Genomic DNA, 22,831 nt, shown 5'->3' with positions numbered 1-22,831 from the left:
GAAACTGAACAACTAATTTATAAATCCAGACATCATTACTATGAACACGGAGAGAAAGCTAACAAGCTTTTAGCTCAACAAATCCACAAGCAAGAAGTCCGCAACACAATCCCAGTAATCACCAACACGAACGGAGACAAAATCATCGAGCATGAAAATATAATGCACACATACAGAGACTACTATAAATCCTTATATTCTACTGAGTACACACAATCTAATACATTTCTGAATACATTACAGATACCACAAATAGATACTCCTAGTACGGAGGAACTGGATAAACCTCTGGCACTATCAGAATTACCAGATGCTAAAAAGTCACTTCAAGGCGGGAAAGCAGCAGGCCCTGATGGCTACCCTGCAGAATTTTATAAGAAATTCTCCGCTCAGCTAGCTCCTCTCCTATTAGCAACATTTACAGAAAGTAGAGACAATCAAACTCTTCCTCAAACGTTTCACCAAGCATTAATCACCATTTTTCCTAAACAAAATAAGGACTTATTACAATGTGCATCATACAGACCAATTTCACTTTTGAATAATGACGTTAAGATACTCTCAAAAATCATAGCTAGAAGGATGGAGAAAGTGCTGCCTTTGGTAATATCACAAGATCAAAATCAAAATCAGACGACACTTAGCTTCTATACTAATAAAAGGCAAAGCCCTCACTCACTCATCACTAATTCTCCAACTTCCCGTCTAGGTAGAAGGCTGAAATTTGGCAGGCTCATTCCTTACAGCTTCCTTACAAAAGTTGGGCTGGTTTCATTTCGAAATTCTACGAGTAATGGTCATAACTGGAAGGTATTTTTCTCCATTAACTGTAATTAAGTTGAGCTCGAAAGCCATGGAGGGCGGAGTTTCGTGTGACATCATCACACCTCCCACGTAATCACGTGAACTGACTGTCAACGCAGTGCGTAGAAAACCAGGAAGAGCTCCAAAAAGCGCTGAAGAAAACATGCATTATATAATTGAGAAGGCAGCGAAAAACAATAAGAAGCGAGCGAGTGACATATACTACCATATTAATGAGTGCTGCTACTTCGGAAACAAAGCACGGTGTAAACCTAAAGTTTAAATTAAGTTAATAGACAGGGTGCTGCTGGTGTTTCACATGCCCACGGGTAATGCGGGATACAAGTTTAATGAGAGGACGCAGGATATAAACGAGAGTTTTGATCACTTTGTAACTAAGTTAAAATTGTAGGTGAAGGGCTGTGCTTATGCAAATCCCGAGGGACTGTGTTTGTGGGGGATTGACAGTTAAGGCGGGGGGGGAGTCACGTCATCATCTCCCCTCCCATTCATCTCATTTGGCTCTGAGCTGAGCTCCGCAGCTAACGCCGTCTTCCGAAGCAACTTCGTCAGACTGCCACCAAATACTCACAGAAAAATCCACAAGTTAATACACACTCTGTCTCTAGAGTTTCTCCACACTGAATCCTCCAGGCACTACTTACAAAAGGTCACATTGACAATCGTGTTACGTTATTTTTAAATTCTTTCCTTTTCTTAGCACAAGCACAGCTGAGAAGCTTTGATGCATGTGCTCCATAACGTTAAAAAATAATGCATTTAATCACACTTTGCATTACAAGCAAAGGGGAGTTTTTGTCAATGCATGATTTCCTGGTACACGATTACATTGATCAGCATCCCGATTCATTTTACCCTCGCACCACCTTAGTTTGAGAAGAAGTATGAAAAAATATGAGGTTAACACAGAAAAACAGATCACCAATTCAAGCTTTATGAATAATCGAATCATCATCAATAATTGTTTTGGTAAAGCCATCCTCAGTGTAATCCTCCTTCCATTTTATAATTTTCTGCCACTAGCTATGATTAAATGAACGGTAAAAAAGTAAGAGCGAAGCGAGGGTGACTTATTCAGGCAGGCAGGCGACGGCTCAATAGCTCAAATTTGGATATAAATGGGTTCTATTTAGTCGCCAGAAATATCTTTGTTAGGAATGGAAGTTGAATTTAGTCTTTAAATTTCTATGGTAAAGAAAAAGTTATGCAATGATGACTAAATTTAACTATATAAAGTCAAAAGTTTTATATATAAAGTCATTCCCGAATATATAATGTCAAAACTTGATTATATAAAGTCACTGTCGGAATAAATAAAGTCATAACTTGAATATATAAAGTCATTCCCAAATATATAAAGTCAAAACCTGAGTATATAAAGACGGTGTTGGAATATTTCGGAATATATAATGTAAGCTGGAATATATAAAGTCAAAACTTCAATATATAAAGTCAGCGCTGGAATATCCATCCATTTCCCAACCCATTGAATCTAACCACAGGGTCACAGGGGTCTGCTGGAGCCAATCCCAGCCAACACTGGGCGCAAAGCAGGAACCAATCCGGTGCAGGGCACATGCATCATTTTCAAAACATTAACTGAACAGTGTTTTTTTAATTTATTTTTCTGAATACGTTTTTGTTCACTTAGTTCAGTTCAGAGTCGTTTCAATCAATAGATTTTGACTTTGACTTTATATAATCAGGAATGACTTTATAAATTCCGACGCTGACTTTATATATTCAGTTTTGACTTTATATATTCCAGCGATGACTTTATATATTTAACTTTTGACTTTATATATTCAGAAACAAGTTTGACTTTATATATTACGACGCTGACTTTATATATTCAAGTTTTGACTTTATATATTCTGAAGCCAACTTCATATATTCAGAAAATCAATGTAATTGCCTGGTTGGCACCCCATGGTATATGTGTGTGTGTATATATGTACACATGTATGTATATATATATATATATATATTGTCACGCACGCGCGAGTAGGAGGCCGCGGATTGATTCGATAGCACCTGGGAAACCACTCGCCGCCAGGGAATGGTGGGGTATTAACTTTCTCCCTCTGCTTCCTCATAGAAAGAAAGACCTTCCTGCACCATAGGCCTGGATTGACCGCAGTGCGATACTTCCGCCCTTCCTCCGCCATCTTGCCCTGACGTCATCCTTCCCATCCTCCCTTGCGGTCCTTCCCGGCATCCCTCCACTTCCGCTCCTCCCCAATAAAATGGCGCGACGCCAGGAGTCGGCGCGCGCATATGAACTTTTTGTTTATAATTTTGACCAGTTTTTGTTTGTGGTTTACAATATACGGGGCCGGAAAACCCCAACCCTTGCTACTGTCTCCTCGGTCCTTTACAAGTGGCGTAGCCGGCAGGATAGAGAGATCCCGGAATGACGGAGGGACAGGACCTCAACACGTGCTGCAGGAATGAATGACCAGCTCCAGGCGCTGCAGCTGCGCAAGCCGCCACCACCGGGAGCTGGAGGCCACGAGGCCAGGTTAGTGGAAGCCCAACGGGCGAGACCAGACCCGCCCAGGCAGCCGCCTCCCTATGGTTCCGGCGGGCCCTTCGAGGACGTCGATGCCTACCTGGGCATGTTTGAGAGGACGGCCACCCGGAGCAGTGGCAGCGGTCAGTGGGCGTCCATCTTGGCGCCATACCTGAAGGGACCCGCGCTGCGGGCCTATTATGACCTCCCTGAGGAGGAGGCCGCTAATTACGACCTCCTCAAGCCCGAAATATTGGCCCGCTACGGCATTAGCCCGGGCCAGCAGGCGGCGAATGGCGGAACTGGGTCTTTGACCCGCCCTTCCGCGCCCAGGCGTTGAGTTCTGGGGCAAGATGGGCCGCTGGCTACGGCCAGAGAGCCCGGACGGGCGGAAAGTGGTCGAGCGGGTGGCCTGTGAAGGCCTGGTCAATGCGATGCCCAGTTCCCTCGCCCAGCAGGTCCGGGACACGCCTATCAGAACATGTCGGGCCTCCTCGGCGTCCTGGAGCGTCAGTTGGCGGTCCTCCGACTTGGGGGTCAGAAAAGCCTGCTCGCGGGAACCGCAGGGACGGGCGGCCACCCCGAGCCCCTCGGCGCTGCAGAAGCGCCAGCCAGAGCCAGAGAGAGGCCGGGTCCGCGCGCTGTTTCAAGTGTGGCGAGACCGGTCACCTGCTGCCAAACTGCCCCCATCACATCGCCCGGAGCCTATGGACTGCAGCTGGACATCATCGGAGAGGTATTGTACCCGCCGCATCCCTTGGCGAGTCGAATCGGGAGTGGTGTTGCTAAATGGGCACGCCGTGGTGGCTTTGTTTGATTCCGGCAGCAACATTACCATTGTTGCTCGCCGTTTTGTCTTACCGCAACAGTGGTTAAAACAGCATTTGTTGGTCACCTGTGTGCATGGGGGGACTAGGTCATATCGTTCCGCTCACTGCTATGTCACCTGGAAGGGGGAACCAATCAAATGACGGTCGCTGTGTTACCTGACCCCCTTCCCAGTGATTCTGGGACAAGACTGGTCTAAAAGAATCAGCGGTAAGCCATTCGCGCTCCCGGGCCTCGTTGGATCTTGTTATGAGGGGAAAAGGCACCCTCCGCGGCCTCCACGCCGTGCACAAGGGCAGGCCCTATGGGCTGGTGTCTCGGGGACCTTTCGTGGCTACGGACCTTGACCCGAAGATTCCGCGGAGAAGGGACTAGCCAGGGAACTCTTCCCGGGCCCAGGCCCCAAGACCCTCGGCGGCCTGGACCATCAATTTCGGTCCACGCCGCCTCCTTTAAGAGGGAGCAGTGGAATGATGACTCCCTGCGCTTTGCCGGAATGCGTCGTTCTGCCTAACAGCTCACAGCGGACGGATCCACACCGCGGGAACCCTTCTTTGTCCTTGAGAATGATCTGTTGTACCGGTGGCTACCCATGAGGCGAGGTGCGGAAGTTGTTGCTAATTCCGCGTACCTTCCGGCGGGAGATATGCGAGTTGGCACATGCTCACCTCCTAGGCGCCCACCTCGGGGCCGAAAAAACACTGGAGAGGATTAAGCTCCGCTTTTACTGGCCTGGGATCAATGAGGAGGTCCGGCGGTTCTGTCAATCCTGTCCGAGTGCCAGACCCGCCAGATTCCTAGGAGGGACCGTGCTCCTCTAGTCCCTATTCCCCTCGTTGACATCCCCTTTTGAAAGGATAGGGGTCGATTTGGTGGGTCCCTGGAGCCCTCAACCCGTGGCCACAAGTATATCCTAGTCATGGTGGACTATGCCACCCGGTACCCAGAGGCGGTTCCCCTGCGCTCCGCTAATACTAAAAGCATCGCACGGGAACTGGTTAATTTGTTTTCACGCGTGGGCATACCCAAGGAGGTCCTCACGGACCAGGGTACGCCCTTCACTTCGGATACGTTCAAGGAGGTAGCCAAATTACTGCAGATAAAGCACCTGAAAGCGTCAGTCTATCACCCGCAAACTGGCGGGTTGGTGAGCGATTTAATCAGGCGCTTAAGCAGATGCTCCGCAAGGTAGTCAGCGGACGGCAGGAACTGGGACCAGCTCCTCCCGCTCGTGCTTTTGCCTACGGGAGGTACCCCAGGCCTCTACAGGCTTCTCCCCTTTGAATTACTATACGGGCGACAACCCGGGGAATCCTCGACATCCTAAAAGAAGGCTGGGAGGCGAGGCTCTTCCCTCCTCTAACATTTTGGAGTGCGTAGCGCAACTGCGCGACCGACTCACAAAGATCAGGCCCCTCCTAAAAGAGCACGTGACTCGTGCGCAAGCAGCGCAGGCCGGTGTTACAACCGCAACTCCGTCCTCAGGGAGTTCCGCCCGGGGACCGAGTTATGGTGCTCGTCCGACCTCCCACTTTCGAAGCTGCTCGCTCACTGGCAAGGGCCTTACGAGGTTAAGGAGAGAAAAGGACTCGTCGACTATTTGGTGAAACAGCCCAATCGTCGACCGGTGAGAGGATCTATCATGTCAACCTGTTAAAGCCCTGGAGATAGAGAGGAGCTCCCAGCTCCCGTAGGTCACTCTCCCTTTTCACAAGCACAACTGCCCTTAACCTCGGCGAAGAGCTGACCCCCAAGCAGCGGCAGGAGTTAGCCCAAACACTCCGAGCCATCCCGAGGTAGTGGCGAGTCACCCGGCGGACCGCTGATTGAGCACGATATAGTCACGGGCCGGGGTAATCGTCCGGGAGAGGCCCTACCGACTCCGGAGGCAAAACGCCGCAGAGGTCGAACTGGAGGTGAAACGTATGTTGGACATGGACATAATTGAAGAGAGCCATAGTCCCTGGTCCAGCCCTATTGTCCTCGTCTCCAAGCCAGGCGGCTCCTGGAGGTTCTGTAATGACTTTAGGCGTCTGAATCAGATCTCCAAGTTCGATGCCTACCCCATGCCCCGCATTGGCGACCTCCTTGGCGGCTGGAGTACGGCTCGATATCTGACTACCCTTGACATGACAAAAGGGTATTGGCAAATTCCTTTAACGGCATCCGCAAAGGAGAAAACGGCCTTTAGCACCCCTAGCGGGCACTGGCAGTACAAGGTCCTCCCATTTGGGCTGCACGGGGCCCCGGCGACCTTCCAACGTCTGGTAGATAGAGTGCTGAAGCCCCACCAGTCCTATAGCGCCGCCTACCTGGATGACGTTGTCATCTATTCCGGCACCTGGGAGGAGCATCTACTGCAGGTCGCAGCTGTCCTCCGAACACTGGCTAAAGCCGGCCTCCGCATAAACCCCCGGAAGTGTTTTTTTGGATTAAAGGAGGCCAAATATTTAGGCTACCTCGTGGGACAAGGACAGGTGCGGCCACAGAGCTCCAAAGTTAAAGACATCTTAGAATGGCCCGTCCGAGTACCAAGAAACAGGTGCAGGCTTTCTTGGGGCTTGCGGGTTACTACCGCCGGTTTGTTCCCGTTTCTCGAAGAGCAGCACCCTTGACTGACCTGACAAAAAAGGCGCCCCTATACGTGGTGTGGACCGACAAAGCAGAACACGCGTTCAGTGACCTAAAGAAGGCCCTAACGCCGGCACCTGTGTTACGGACGCCCGATTTTGGGCTCCGTTTATTCTCCAGACCGGCCGGACACAGGCCTGGGTGCCGTGCTGAGCCAAAGCGTCGATGGTGTCGAGCACCCTGTGATGTACCTTAGCCGGAAACTGCTGGACCGGGAGACCCGTGCACGCGGCAGTGGAGAGGGAGGCCTTGGCCATTAAGTGGGCAGTGACCCACCTCGGTACTACCTGCTGGGTCGCGAATTCGCTCTGGTGACTGATCACGCTGCACTTCAGTGGATGTCCCTACACAAAGAGTCGAATCCGCGGGTCACCAGGTGGTTCCTGGACTTACAGCCGTATAAGTTCACTGTCACTTATCGGCGGGCACCCTTCAGGCCAATGCCGATGCCCTCTCTCGTATTCACGACCTCTCGGTTAGGTCCGCCCGACCTGACGGTCCTGGGCTAAGGGGGGGATCGTGTCACGCACGCCAGTAGGAGGCAGCGGATTGATTCGATAGCACCTGGGAAACCACTCGCGCCAGGGAATGGTGGGGTATTAACTTTCTCCCTCTGCTTCCTCATAGAAAGAAAGACCTTCCTGCACCATAGGCCTGGATTGACCGCAGTGCGATACTTCCGCCCTTCCTCCGCCATCTTGCCCTGACGTCATCCTTCCCATCCTCCCTTGCGGTCCTTCCCGCATCCTCCACTTCCGCTCCTCCCCAATAAAATGGCCGCGACGCCAGGAGTCGGCGTCGCGCATTATGAACTGTTTTGTTTATAATTTTGACCAGTTTTTGTTTGTGTTTACAATATACGGGGCCGGAAAACCCCAACCCTTGCTACTGTCTCCTCGGTCCTTTACATATATATATATATATATATATATATATATATATATATATGCCAGCAACACTCATAACAATGACAAAACAATTACGTTGTCAATCATGTTACGTTATTATTAAAATGTTTCCTTTTCTTTTTACTTCTCCGCTGCCAACCACGGGTATTTTGCTATATATATATATATAGATAGATAGATATGACAACAACACTCATATCAATGACAAAACAATTACATTAAGAATCATGTTACGTTATTTTAAAAATTTTTCCTTTTCTTTTCATAACTTATTTAACACACTACTTCTCCGCTGTAAAGTGCGGGTATTTTGCTAGTCTATACTAATAAAAGGCAAAGCCCTCACTGACTGACTCACTGACTGACTGACTGACTCACTGACTGACTGACTGACTCACTGACTCGTCACTAATTCTCCAACTTCCTGTGTAGGTAGAAGGCTGATATTTGGCAGGCTCATTCCTTACAGCTTACTTACAAAAGTTAAGTAGGTTTCATTTTGAAATTCTACGTGTAACAGTCATAACTGGAACCTACTTATGTACATATATACGGCCATAGCCTGCAGCTCGGTCACCGTGTGAGGCGGAGTTGCATCCCTCATCGTCATGCCTCCCATGTAATTGAATGCCTGCCCATATAAGGCCGTCCATCAGCAGCAATCCAATAGACACGCTGCAGCTAAATATTCGCGGATGAAGGACTGTGTTTATGCAAACGAAGATGAGATGGTCGGGTAAATCCGTGGACATCGCAAGATCACACAAGAGAGCAGATTACGTGAGCTGACTGTGAACGCAGTACGCAGAGAACAAGCAAGAGCTCCAAAGAGCGCTGATCAAAAAACGCATTACACAATTGAGAAGGCAGCAAAAGGATATGAAGCGAGTGACACATACAAGCATATTCATATGTGCAGCTAGTGCGGAAACAAAGCACAGTGTAAACCTTAAGTTTAAATTAAGTTTACAGACACGCTGCCACTGGCGTTTGTCATGCCTACGACGAATACGATATTCGCGAGAAACAAGTTTAATGAGAAGACGTGGGGTATAAATGAGACTTTGGATCACTTTTTTAACGGAGTTAAACTTGCGGGTGAAGGACTGTGCTTATGCAAATGAATAGGAAAGCAAGGTGTAAAGCTTAACTTTAAATTAAGTTCATAGACACACTGCTGCTGGCGTTTGTCATGCCTAAGACGAATACGATATTCGTGAGATACAAGTGAAGGACTGTGCTTATGCAAACAAATAGAAAGCAAATGTTACATTATTTTTTAAACGTTTCCTTTTCTTTTTCATAACTTCCTTAACACAATTCTTCTCCGCTGTGAAGCGCGGGTATTTTGCTAGTGTAATATACTCACCAACAAAGTCAAACACCCCAGAAATATTATTATCATTCGATGTAGAAAAAGCGTTTGACATGATTGAATGGAAATACCTTTTTACTACACTGGAGAAATTTGGGTTTGGCCCGAACATTTGTGCATGGATCAAATTACTGTATACTAACCCGGAAGCTTCAGTTTGTATCAACAACACTTGTTCAGACTACTTTAAACTAGAACGTGGCACTAGACAGGGATGCCCCTTGTCACCGCTGCTATTTGCAATCGCCATTGAACCACTGGCAGTTCACTGCCGTAATACAGATCAGATAAAGGGGATTATCCGAGAAGGACTGGAACAGAGAATCTCTCTCTAAGCAGATGACATGGTACTGTAGATATCAGACCCACAAACTTCTGTGCCTGCAGTCTTAACAGTACACACAGAATTTCAAAAGATCTCTGGTCTCAGAATTAATCTGAATAAAAGTGTACTCTTTCCAGTGAATTCTCAAGCATATAATATTAGATTAGACACCCTACCTTTTATCATTGCAGAACAGTTTAAATACCTCGGGGTTAACATCACAAGAAAACATAAAGCTCTTCATAAAAAAAAAATCATTGTCTGCATGGAAAAAATTAAGCAAGACTTGCACAGATGGTCAACCCTTCATCTCACTCTAGCTGGAAGAATTAACACTGTTAAGATGAATATTCTTCCTAAGCTTCTTTTTTTATTTCAAAACATTCCAATATACATCAATAAATCATTTTTTAAGCAATTAGATTCAACAATAACCTCATTTATTTGGAACTCAAAACATCTACGTATCCAAAGAGCAACCCTACAAAGACAAAAGGCAGAAGGTGGCATGGCTCTACCTAACTTCCAGTTTTATTACTGGGCAGCAAACATACAGGCGATAAGAACCTGGACACAAATAGATGAACATACACAGGCCTGGTCCGCAAATGAAGTAAAATCCTGCAGAACTTCTTTATATTCCCTGCTCTGTGCCCCAATAAATACAAGTTCTCGCCAATATACTAATAACCTAATTGTGTTTCGCTCACTCAGAATATGAACCAACGTAGAAAGCATTTTAAGATGGAGAAGCTTTTCTCTGTGGCACCTCTGCAAGAGAACCACCTCTTTCAACCTTCACAAACATATGCAGTTTTTAATATCTGGAAAAAATTTGGGATTAAATCGCTTAGAGATCTTGATATAGACAACGTCTTTACATCCTATGAACAATTACATTCCAAATTTAACATTCCAGCTACACATTTCTTTCACTATCTTCAAATTAGGAACTTTGTTAAACAGAACCTGCCCGATTTTCCTTGTCCATGCTGGAAAAGATATTGTTCAATTTCAAGGACTCAGACACCATCCCTGCAATATATAAAATCATTTTACAGTCCCTTCCTTTCAAAGATCCAAGAGGACACTGGGAAGAACATCTCTTAATCAATATATCAGAAAAGGAGTGGAAAATAGCAATGCAGAGAATTCACTCGAGCTCCATATGCGCAAAGCATACAATTATACAACTCAAAATTATAGATCAAGCACATCTGTCTCGACTAAAACTCTCCAGGGCATGAGCCAACCTGCGAACGCTGCAATCGAGCTCCAGCCTCACTGGGTCACATGTTCTGGGCCTGCACCAAATTAACATCCTTCTGGACCAAAATTTGGAATTACCTTTCAGACAGCCTCGGTGTCACAATCCCTCCTGACCCATTAACAGCTGTGTCTGGTGTTCTTCCAGATGGGTTTAAAGTGGAGAAGGACAAACAAATTGTGATCGCATTCACTACACTTTTGGCACGCAGACGTATTTTGCTAAACTGGAAGAATCCAAACTCTCCTCTTTTAAGTCAGTGGGTAACTGATGTTTTATACTATTTGAAATTGGAAACAATCAAATACTCAGTTAGCGGATCTGTGCAGATTTTTTTCAAAACATGGTAGGATCTAATCAGTAATATTTTAGAATAAGCTCTTAAAGCACAGAGGAAGCACTTATTTTCTTCTCCATTCATCTCTATTGGCTTATCAAACTCATCAATATAGGTCTGTTCACAAGCCTTACGTTTTACTCCGTTGGCCACGCTCTCTCTCTCAGGGGTGGGGGTCGACTTGTTCTCAATCCTACTTTTGTAATTATTGATTGATTTGTATGGAATAATTACAATAAAATGAATTTTAAAAAAAAAAGAAAAAAAAAAAGAAAAAGTTTGGGAACCCCTCTTAATTCTTTGGATTTTTGTTTCTCATTGGCTGAACTTCCTTTTAATATCTGACATGCCTTATGGACACAGTAGGATTTCAGCAGTGACGTGAAGTTTATTGGATTAACAGAAAATACGCATCATAACAAAATTAGACAGGTGCATAAATGTGGGCACCCCAACAGAGATATGACATCAATACTTAGTTGAGCCTCCTTAAGGACTTATCCGTGGGAGAAATTAAACGCTGTTCAATGGCCTGCGCCACCACCACCTACTCAAAGCTTCATGATGCTCTAACAATGATGGACGGATTAAAAGGCAGAAGTCTACGTGACCATCATCATCATCATCAAGCCCTTCCGTGAGAATCCTAAATCCAAAGAGGACTGTTTCATTTATGTTAGGTAGAATGTCCAGAGGGGACTGGGCTGGTGGTCTCATGGTCTGGAATCCCTACAGATTTTATTTTTTCTCCAGCCGTCTGGAGTTTTTGTTTTTCTGTCCCCCCTGGCCATTGAACCTTACTCTTATTCGATGTTAATGTTGATTTATTTTGTTTTATAATTGTGTCTTTCATTTTTCTATTCTTTAATATGTAAAGCACTTTGAGCTACTGTTTGTATGAAAATGTGCTATAGAAATAAATGTTGTTGTTGTTGCAAGTATTTACGGTAACAATGACTTACTAGGAGGCTTTTCAAAGGCCAAAGAACCAAATTCATGTGCAGGATGGGTCTTCGTTGACCAAAGGCCCCCACGTGAAACCCCACAACCCACCCAGTAAAGTGCCATTCAGGTCACGGCCACCCGGCATGTTGGTGTGGAAGACAAAGGGCTTACCTGCTGAAGGTCAGCGTCTGATGTGTCCTCCAGGTACCGTCTGAACGGGTTCGGGTGGACAACGTCCTTCTCTTCTGTGATTCTTGGGGTGACACTGACTGGGCGTATAACTCCTGGTTTTGTCTTCAAGAAATAAATTAGAAATATTGAACTAACTTATAAATAGAAAAGTTTTATATGTGCTGGTCAAAAGTTTTAGAACCCCTCAGTTTTTCATCAAATTTAAAGAACTGAAATGCAATGAATGACTTAAAATGGTGGAAAGGTAAGCAGTAAACTGCTAGAGGTTTACATTTAAAGTTTAGGTTCGCAAAAACTAAAATAAAAAGGGAAATTTCAGAATATTACAAATGGGGGAAGCAACTAATAGGTTACAACCTACAGATGTTCTGCAGAGATTTAAACACATGAAGTCTTACAAGTTGAAGAAAACAATTTGTACAGGTGTCCCAACTCCTGCTGATTACTTAAAAGCCTCTGTCTTAAAGAAGAGTTGGAAATGCCTGTGTTACTACACCCTCTGAAGTGCGACTGGGACAATATTCTAGTGATAATGACAGTAATTAATAAATAAAATGAGACATCACTTCCCTTAGACGTGCAGGCCTTTCATTTACAGAAACTGCAATAAAAAAATCCAAGTGTCAGTGAGTCCAGTGGTGTCCTACACAATCCAAAGGCAATTGGAAACTGGAATAGACTCTGATAGGACGAGATGAGGCAGAGCCAAAGTCACCAGCCAATCAGAAGACAAGTTGCTGAGGGTCACCAGCTTATGTGATCACAGGCGCCTCACAGCACCACTCCTTCAATTGCAGGTCGACAAAAGCAAATGTCACTTTGCACTGTGAAGAGGTGACTTGGTGCTGCAGGTTTCACAGGGCGAGTGGCAGAACGAAAGCCAAGATAGGGCCTTGAAATGCCAACTGTGGACTACTGCGGACTGGAGGAAAGTCTTATGGGCCAAAGAATCCAAATTAGAACTCATCACGCAAGGTGTTTGTAATGCCATCGAGTTGGTGACAGGATGGTCCCTCAGTGTGTGACACCAACTGTCAAACAAGGAGGAGGAAGTGTGGTGGTCTGGAGGCTGGCACAGAGTAACCTGGCATTCTGAATCACAAAGGGTTACCACAGATTGGCTCTTATATCAACAAAATGTGCCAACTACTCTGAGGAATCAAAACTTTCAATAAAATTTTGTACACATAACAATTCCTTGTCTTATTCTTTTATCTCCTATTGTTTATTTGTTTGATGTCTTGATTTCATGAAAGAAACTGCATGGATTTCCATAAAAGCTGAAAAAACGGAGGTGTTCTAAAACCTGTGACCCGCAGTGTAAATACATCAGAGAACTGGCTGAACGCCATCAACAGACATTTGGAAACAAACCCAGCATATGCAGGCTTGAAAAGAAGGACATGCAAATAAGAAATGAGACTTTATGACCAACACCTGCGGTGGGCTGGCTGGCACCCTGCCCCGGGGTTTTGATCCTGCCTGCACACTGTGCTGGCTGGGATTGGCTCCAGCAGACCCATGTGACCCTGTGCTAAAATATGGCAGGTTGGATGATGACTGACTGACTGACTGACTGACCAACACCCTCTGACCAAACAACGTCCACCTACCCGCCACTCTTTATTTGATATTTATTGTCTTGGACTCCTGTAAGTCTAATCCTTTTCCTGTGATGATGACTCCTGGTAGAGTCAAATTCCTTGTAAGTATGCACACTTGGTCAATTAATGTGATTCTGAGTTATTATCAAATATATTCAAATATATCCCTCTGTTATAAAAGGAAATCCTCAGACGAGACTTTCTCTGAGATAATTTGAACTCCCGTGAGAGATAATTTCAGGCCACTTGAGGTGAGACTTTTTGCCAAGTGATTTTCACAAATGCCACCCTCTTCTCAATCGTTTACAACCATGCCCACGGTCCAGTCGCTTCTCCATCGCGTGAATGCTATTGTCAGACCCTCAGCTCCAAGCAGGGTCGGAAATAAAAGACAAAGAGTAGAAGACAAAGTAAAACGTCAAAAACGTTGGTGCGATACACATGCAGAGCAGGTTAGAGATTAAGAAAGTACGAAAATTCGAAAGTCTCAAACAACTGATAGTAAAGATCACATTAGTGATAACAAACGGAAATTATTACTCAGTGAAATAACAGAACAGCAAAAAGAGATCGAATATATGGACATGGGTGATATGACAGAGCACGGTGGCGCAGTGGGTAGCACTGTTGCCTCGCAGTTAGGAGACCCAGGTTCGCTTCTCAGGTCCTCCCTGCGTGGAGTTTGCATGTTCTCCCCGTGTCTGCGTGCGTTTCCTCCCACAGTCCATAGACATGCCGGTCAGGTGCATTGGCGATCCTACATTGTCCCTGGCGTGTGCTTGGTGTGTGTGTGTGCCCTGCGGTGGGCTGGCACCCTGCCCGAGGTTTGTTTCCTGCCTTGCACCTAGATTTGGCTGGGATTGGATCCAGTGGACCCCTGTGACCCTGTAGTTAGGATATAGCAGGTTGGATAATGGATGGATGGATGATATGACAGAAGTATGTAGATATTGTTTGGCTTTAAACTTTAAGTCGGAGACTTGTAGATCGGCTAATTCTTGTTCCCATCAGGGAAAAGTAGTGCTTCTTTGCAATGAAAAGGCGTATCCACGAGAAATTAAAGATTGGTTGTGAAATCCCGCGAGAGGAAATTTCAAGCTCCGCGAGACAAGACTTTATGCAAAGAGATCTGGACAAGTCCTGCCCACGTAACCACACACACGGCTCAATCATTTCTCATTAGTGAGAATGCTATTGTCAGACACAGTTCATGTAGAGAGAAAGAAACGAGATTCACTCACGGGCAGTTATTTGTGGCGTTGTCACCATGTCAATCCAAACACGGAATCAAAATTCAATGTGATACTGACGAAAAGGTAAAAGTGAAAAGAGATCGAATGTATGGACACATGTGATATGAGTGAAGTATATAGATATTGTAAGGCTTTAAACTTTAAGCCGGAGACTTGTAGATCGCCTAATTCGTGTTTCTTCCCAATGAAGAGGCGTATCCGCGAGAATTTAAAGATTGGTTGTTTGGTGAAAGTGAAACCCAAATATGCAAGCAGCAGAGACGCGCAGTGGCTGGCGCGTAGTGCAGGCCAGGGTGTTGGAGAGCAAAGCAAGCAAGTGGGAGAGCCCCCTAGTACATATTTAATTTTGTGACCAACATTAAACAGTAAAATCGGCCAAACCACTCACCAGATGTTTCTCATGAGGGACCACAGGTATCCGGTTTAGAGCAGCCTAAGAGAGAAGCAGAAGAGGTCATTACTGGTGGGTTTTAATGTGGGGAGGGGGATACATCGGCAGTCACCATCCAGTCAAGAATGATCAGCTGGTCAGCCTTCTAGTCGATCATCAACAAAGAGCAGAAGAGTTCTAAACAATGATCCAAAAAATGATTAACTGTGTTAAAAGATCAAAAGATTTGTTTTAAAAAACCATGAAAACCCACAAAAGAGGATTTACAATAAAAAAAGAATCCTGAACCAAATAATATTGCGCTGTAGGGAGATGAGGCAGATCTGGAGAAGAGGCACGAATAAAATTCAGCAAAAGGATGAAAGCGGGCAATCAAAGGGCAAAATACCAAGACGTGAATTAAGAACCATCGTCAAAAATCTTAAGGCTAACATCTGAAAACACAATAAGAGGGAATTCAAATTTAGCTGTCAAAATGTTGTGTTATATCCGGAAACTTGGGTGAGGAAGTGGCACTGTGACCTCCATGACTCCGCCCCTAACAACCACCAGAGTGTCGTAGTAACAGGTGGACAAAAAACAGCGACTGGCATTAGAAACAAAAAGATGTTTTAAAAACAATAATCATAATCAGAATAAGAGAATACAATCAAAATTCTGATGTAAGAATCAAAATCCTGGGCTAAGAAAATCCGAGGAGGGAGCTTTAAATAACCGATAAATAATAATAAGAAGAAGAAGAAGAATAAGCTGAAAGATGAATAAACAGACAAACCGCAACACAAACAAACAGACCAACTTTACCACGATGGGTTCTTGGAAAATTCATCCATTTAAAATGAAACGAACAACACAGTAAAGGGGTCTGAAGACTTTCGGGATTCACGGTATGTGCTTAATGACACGCGTCGCGGGTGTCAGTCACAGCCGCTCGAGGTATGCAAATAAGAGTCTGCGTTAGCACAGGATAGCAGGTGACAGAGGAGAGGAAAGCCAAAATAGCAGATGGACCACTCACGTATTTAGTTTCCCGACCAGCTGTTCCCGACAGAATTGTGAAATTCTAAAGTGAAAAAAGAAAAAAATAAAGAAAGATTAGTAAATGTAGTTTGGGTTTGTTAAAAGACACAACAGATTTAACCCACACTAGTGTCCAGGGAATGATTATTGAAATGAGACGACTAAGATAAAGGTGTATACTTTTATACTGTATATATATATATATATGAGGGGCAGTCAAAAAGTTCCCAAAATTGTGATGTAGTGTGAGAGTGAGAGATCAGATTATGTACACATTGCTGTGGAGGGGAGAGCCGCACGTCTGTAGACCAGTTACAACAGGTCTGGACTGCTTTTGGTGTGTAGTATTGTGGCACCTCACATGTATATACAGTATATACAGTATATAGTGGCAGACAACCAGTGCCCTTTACCCAGCTAGAACGCCTGTGAACCGAAAGGGAACAAGGGAGCTTGGGGGCATGTCATTTGGGGTTTGGGACATTTTATGTTCTGGGGAAAGATTTGGATGTGACACTGCCATGAACCGGACTTCTGTTTATCCTACAATGGACGAGACTATAGAAATACATCTACATGAATATTCACTGGATATTTTTATATTCAATCACAGTGGAAAATTAGAATACAGCATACTCAGAAATTAGAATGTATAATATGATTAAGCCTGCAGTGGGCTGGCGCCCTGCCCGGGTTTGTTTCCTGCCTTGTGCCCTGTGTTGGCTGGGATTGGCTCCAGCAGACCCCCATGACCCTGTAATTAGGATATAGCGGGCTAGATAATGGACGGATGGAATATGATTAAGCACTTATTTTAATTAAGCACTTGTTTTACTATGTGATTCTTATTGTTTTTAAAGTTAATTCTAATCTCACCACCAATGTGGCTGAAGCACTGAGCTGAACTGAGCCTTAAATAGTTCACACACTGCAATGCAGTGATGTGCGCCAAGTCTCGCATGTCACCACCCCTCCAATGCAAAATGACCCCCTGAAAGCCGACGCCAAAGACTGGGCAGAAAATTAGGAATAAGGGGGGCATGGTCAAAAAGGACAACCACCCAAACAATCAGATTGTGATTCAGACTACAAACGTAATGAATGTAATGACCCCGATCTACATGCTGTCAAATAAACCAACCAGACGCCATGGCGCAACGTAAAGAGGCTTCGCCCCTGACGCTGACGTCCGAGGTTCGATTCCCTGATGAGGGGTGCAGTGTGTGTGTACGCCTGATGAGCCCAGAATTAGTGTGGAACACGTGTCGCGTATTCTTTGCATTATTTGACAGTAAACTATTCAACCATTCTATGATCTGCTTCTCGCAACTGAAAGAGGGCACCGTGGCAGATGTTTGCCAACTTGCAGACCAACCACAAGCGTTACCTGGTAGGTAACCACCCATACAATCAGATTGTGATTGAGACTATGATTGCCATGAATATACAAGGTATATAGTAAGAGACGGCTGGCAGCTCAACCCAGCTGACATGCCCCTGGGATGAAAGGATGGGAGAAGGCAGCTTTTCACAGACAGTGCCTCCCCCAAAATGCTAAATTGCATCTTCCCTGGACTACAGGGTCATGGGGGTCTTCTGGAGCCAATCCCAGCCAACACAGGGAACAAGGTAGGAACAAACCCAGGGCAGGTTGCCAGCCCACCACAGAAAACCCATGCAGACATGGGGAGAACATGCAAACTTCATGCAGGGAGGACCTGGGAAGTAAACCCAGGTTTATTGTTTGTTAATTTATTTTTATTTTTATAGTTGTGTTTTTTTTTTTAATTATGTTTTTCTCATAGAATTAAAAAAAACTTTTTTTTCCTCCCGGGCAACGCTGGGTATTTCAGCTAGTATATATAAATACAATCACCCAGAGAGAGAGAGAGAGAGAATTAGAAGTATTGTATGAACACATAACTCCAGTTCTTAAATCCTTACACTGGCTCCCAGTTAAGTTCAGGGCAGATTTCAAAATCCTCCTTTTAACATATAAAGCATTAAATGGCCGAGGTCCGGCTTACTTGTCTGAACTTATCATGACTTACAAACCTGAGCGCACAATAAGATCTCAAGATGCCGATCTGCTTAGGATTCCAAGGATTAATAAAATAACAGCGGGAGGTCGAGCTTTTAGTTACAGGGACCCTAAACTGTGGACTGGTCTTCCTGCTTCCATAAGAGATGCCCCTTCGGTCTCACCTTTAAATCCCGGCTGAAGACTCACTACTTCAGTTTAGCATATCCTGACTAGAGCTGCTGATTAACTGTACAGACTGCATCTCTGTTGTTAGTCATTAGCACTATAACATAAGTAACATGATAGTTATATTTGAATACTAACCCTCACCTATTCTGTTTCTGTTCTCGGTACCCAAATGTGGCAATTGGTGCCACGGCCCACCTGCCAAGTTGTTTGCCTGCCTGTGCTAAAGTCATCCCTGATGGAGGATTACAGGAATCATGGGAAAGAGGGGTCCTTTCATCGGAGCAACGTTTCAGCCGTGGCATGGCCAAATGGGGAGGCAGCTTGATGGATGAGGTCTCCAGGACTCTAAAAATATCCAAATCTAATTATGTGATATCATCTACTGTTAAATTCTGCTCCGTACTTCTAAAAGTTTTATTATTATGCTGTATTAAGGATTTGTTCTGTTCTGTGTATTGTATTTTATTGACCCCCTACTTTTGACACCCACTGCACGCCCAACCAACCTGGAAAGGGGTCTCTCTTTGAACTGCCTTTGCCGAGGTTTCTTCCATTTTCCCTACAAGGTTTTTTGGGAGTTTTTCCTTGTCTTCTCAGAGAGTCAAGGCTGGGGGGCTGTCAAAAGGCAGGGCCTGTTAAAGCCCATTGCAGCACTTCCTGTGTGATTTTGGGCTCTACACAAATAAACTGTATTGTATTGTATTCACCCCCTTGGACATTTCTTCCAGTGATCACCAGATGAAGACTCTGATCCATGCTCTAATTCTGCGTTTCCCAACTGCTTGCTCATATAAAACTATGTTCCCGTCCATGAGAATCAGACAGGACATGTTACTGGTCCGTGGTGTTCCTCGCTGTTAATAAATCCAGAAGCTCAAAACGCTTACTGAGTCCCCCAACACCTCACCTCCCCACCCCACCTTTAGCCACTGGTCTAAATGAATGACAAATATAAAACACAACAGAATGGATCACCTCAGTATTTGCCCCTTCACGTCCATCCCGACTCCACGAGTCTCGTACCTTTGGCATGTCGGCATCCTTCAGCTTCTGTAGCGAAGTCGGCGCAGAATGTGATCGTTGCTGAAAATAAAAACTCACCGTTAATTCACCAGAGAAAACATGTGAGAGCAATATGAGAGAAGGGCTTCGGAAGTGTGACGTTACCATGGGGAGCGGCTCTTCCAAGACTTGATCAATGGTGGCATACAGGTCCTTGGCCTCTTGTCGGAGCTGAGCAGGTGAACGTAACTGTGAAAGGGAACATTCGGTTAGGTCCTCGATGAACCTTGATGGAGCTGAACACCAAGTCGGTCACGGCAGTACCTCGGCATGGGGGTCCAGCTGGCTGTCGTCCTCACTGTTAACTTGACCGCTGGGGTCTTCCTCTGTCTTCTCATCCAGCATCTGCTGGTAAAACAACAAAAACAGATGGCCATGTTGTGAAGTGCAAAGGCTCACGTTTTATGTCAAAGGAACACACCACCCTAGAGTCCTGTTTTGGGACGCCAGGGCACCTGCCATCGACTTCCGCCTGAGCCGCAGTGCATCTCTGCATTGAAAGGAATCACTTGAGTGTGGTGCAGGCCGCAAATTACATTACGTTTAATTATTGCAGGGTTTCAATGATGGAATTTGGGGGCATTTCGTTGTATTCTGTGCTCTGCTCCGTTTCATTTCTGTTTTGTTTACTGAATATCCATTGCATTCGATTTTCATGTTCAGCCTCTGTAACACTTTTAAGATGGCCTAATGCTTACAAACCATTTTTAATTTAACAACACGACCTTCCCGGATCGCACTTTGTCGAATGGCTCTTTAAAGGCCAGCACTGTTTATTTCACAATGGGTTTGAAGCGGACTGGCACTGTGTGATTGTGGCCTGAACGTCTCTCGCTCCACCAGATGCTCCAGACGAACACGTCGCTCTTACTAAATCGGTACATAAGACACCGAATGATGACCTGTCATGTTCTCCATTCATTTATTTACATATTCAGAACTGGAAATTAAAACTCTGTCTACAATACGGTGGGTTTATTGCCCCCATCTCATTAGCAGAGGGGTTCCTTGCAACTTGCATGGGATGAAGGGCAAACAATCACACCTTTACAAGCTTACTTCTTGGCACAGCTTTGTAGTGAGGACCCTCTGACCTTTCTTAGGGTCGTCAAGTGGGTACCCCCCAGGTGTTTTGCTGATTTAAGCCCACAATATCTTGGGGGTCCAGGATAGTGAAACACTGCATCCTGGGTTAGGGTCACGATTAACCACTTGGCCCTTAACTCCTCACGTCCAGTCAACACTGCTGAGTGAGTTTTGCTGGAAAATCACAAATTGCCCAAAACAATGATGAAGGAGAAAAACAAGAACAAGAATGAGAACAAGAAGGAGAAGAAGGAGAAGCAGAAGAAGAAGAATGAGAAGGACAAGAACAAGGAGAAGGACAAGAACAAGGAAAAGAAGAAGAAGAATGAGAAGGAGAAGCAAGAGAAGGAGGAGGAGAAGAAGAGCAGGAAGAAGAATGAATGAAAATGAGAAGCAGAAGAACAAGAACAAGGAGAAGAAGGAAAAGAACAAGAACATGAAGAAAATGAGGAGGAGAAGAAGAAGAACAAGGAGAAGGTAAAGAAGAAGAATGAGAATGAGGAGGAGAAGAAGAAGAATGAGAATGAGAAGAACAACAACAAGGAGAAAGAGAAGAAGTAGGAGAAGAAGAAGTAGAAGAAGAACAAGAAGAAGGAGAAGTAGAAGAAGAACAAGAAGATGGAGAAGAAGAAAGAGAAGGAAAAGTAGGAGAAGAAGAACAAGAAGAAGGAGAAGAAGAAAGAGAAGGAAAAGAAGTTCTTTTGACTGACAGAACATTAGCCCTGTGACATTCATCTCCCTCTTACAAGTCCAAGACTAACCTGCTGCTCCTGAAGCAGAACATTTGTGGGAATCGCTGCAAACTCCTTGTAGCTCGACGTGATCTTGTATTGCTGTGGAAGAGACAAAGGATAAAAAAAAAGTTTGTTAAACAAAACAAAGCAACATGCGACAGAAAGTCCATGTGAATTCCTTTTTTTAATATATTGTGTACTCTATAGAATAAAACCAAATGATTTCCAAGTCTGTTAGGCTCCTGATGTAATTATTCTAAATGGTGCCCTTCTGGTCTCGCGTGCTGCTGTTAGGTCTGCTGACCGCTGGCTTTCTGATTGGCTCGGCTTTTTATACCAGCGAGACACTTTGCTTATTTTTTTTTTTTCTTTTATGTTAAACAGCACACATGCCGGTTAAGAAATGGCCAATTATCAAAGCCACACGGCCATTTTAACTTTTCACACTCAGTAGCCACAGGTACCAAGCAACATTTCAGTAAGGGCAGGTTACCAGGCTGATAGTGGGCGCGCGCACACACACACACACACACACACACACACACACAGGCAGATATCACACAAAATCTCTTGAGGGGCTCAATCTTTTGCCGGTAACCCCTCACATTCGATTACTTGAGTGTCACCGATCTCACTAAGATGTCAGTTTGGATAATAGAGGAAAACTGGAATATCTGGAGATAGAACAACCAAACTAAACAGAGACTGGGCCAGGGTGGGAGTTTCAACACAAGATCATGGATCACTGAGACAGTGGCACCCACCTGTTGAGTCTTTGGATCAACATGCGCTTTAAAGATGGGAACTCATAAAAATGAAGAATGTGATCAGGCATGTGGAAGCAAAAGTGTGTGCTGCTGTTGCCCTTCTCCTAGATAGTTTCTCACTAAGACCTCCTCTGATCTCGGTGGTCCAGATCTCTTTATCCAGGACCTGGGAGTCATGGCAGACTCATCACTGTCTACATCTAAACAGTGCGCAAAAAAAATTAGGGAGGCGAACAGAAGGTTATATAGCGCCTTGATATGTGGAGTACAAGTTAAGGGAGGTTACACTCAAGCTTTATAACACACTGGTGAGGCCTCATCTGGACTACAAAGACAAAGCAGCACAAGAGAAAGTCCAAAGAAGAGCAATCTGATTGATTCAACACCATGGAAAAGAATCTGCAAGGAGACGAGGTGGACTGACTATAGGGGTGAAATAAGACGTGACATTTGACAGAAGTGTCTAAAATGAGGAAAGGACAGCAGACCCCCCTGCTCCTACTTTAAAGGGAGTTTAACCAGAACACGGGAATACAGATGCAAACTCACTGAAAGCA

The 22,831-nt window shown here is 44.9% G+C and overlaps 1 protein-coding gene across 6 annotated transcripts in view; it reads right to left on the bottom strand.

The window, feature by feature from the left end:
• LOC120517015 (muscular LMNA-interacting protein) overlaps window positions 1-22,831 on the bottom strand; it is a 59,210-nt gene that overhangs the window by 11,268 nt on the left and 25,111 nt on the right. For 3 of the 6 annotated variants that reach the window (XM_039739079.1, XM_039739075.1, XM_039739078.1), the window contains 7 exons: window positions 21,535-21,606; window positions 19,952-20,035; window positions 19,793-19,876; window positions 19,601-19,708; window positions 16,412-16,456; window positions 15,391-15,435; window positions 12,125-12,247 (listed from right to left, as the gene is read on the bottom strand). In XM_039739079.1, coding sequence (XP_039595013.1) covers window positions 12,125-12,247; window positions 15,391-15,435; window positions 16,412-16,456; window positions 19,601-19,708; window positions 19,793-19,876; window positions 19,952-20,035; window positions 21,535-21,606 — 561 coding nt within the window. The remainder of the gene's footprint in view (window positions 1-12,124; window positions 12,248-15,390; window positions 15,436-16,411; window positions 16,457-19,600; window positions 19,709-19,792; window positions 19,877-19,951; window positions 20,036-21,534; window positions 21,607-22,831) is intronic. The other 3 variants (XM_039739080.1, XM_039739076.1, XM_039739077.1) reach the window with 2 other exon arrangements.

The sequence above is a fragment of the Polypterus senegalus genome, chromosome 16, assembly GCF_016835505.1.
Source record: "Polypterus senegalus isolate Bchr_013 chromosome 16, ASM1683550v1, whole genome shotgun sequence".
Taxonomy (NCBI): domain Eukaryota; kingdom Metazoa; phylum Chordata; class Cladistia; order Polypteriformes; family Polypteridae; genus Polypterus; species Polypterus senegalus.
The sequence above is the reverse complement of the archived record's forward strand: the minus strand, read 5'-3'. Positions and strand labels throughout refer to the sequence as shown.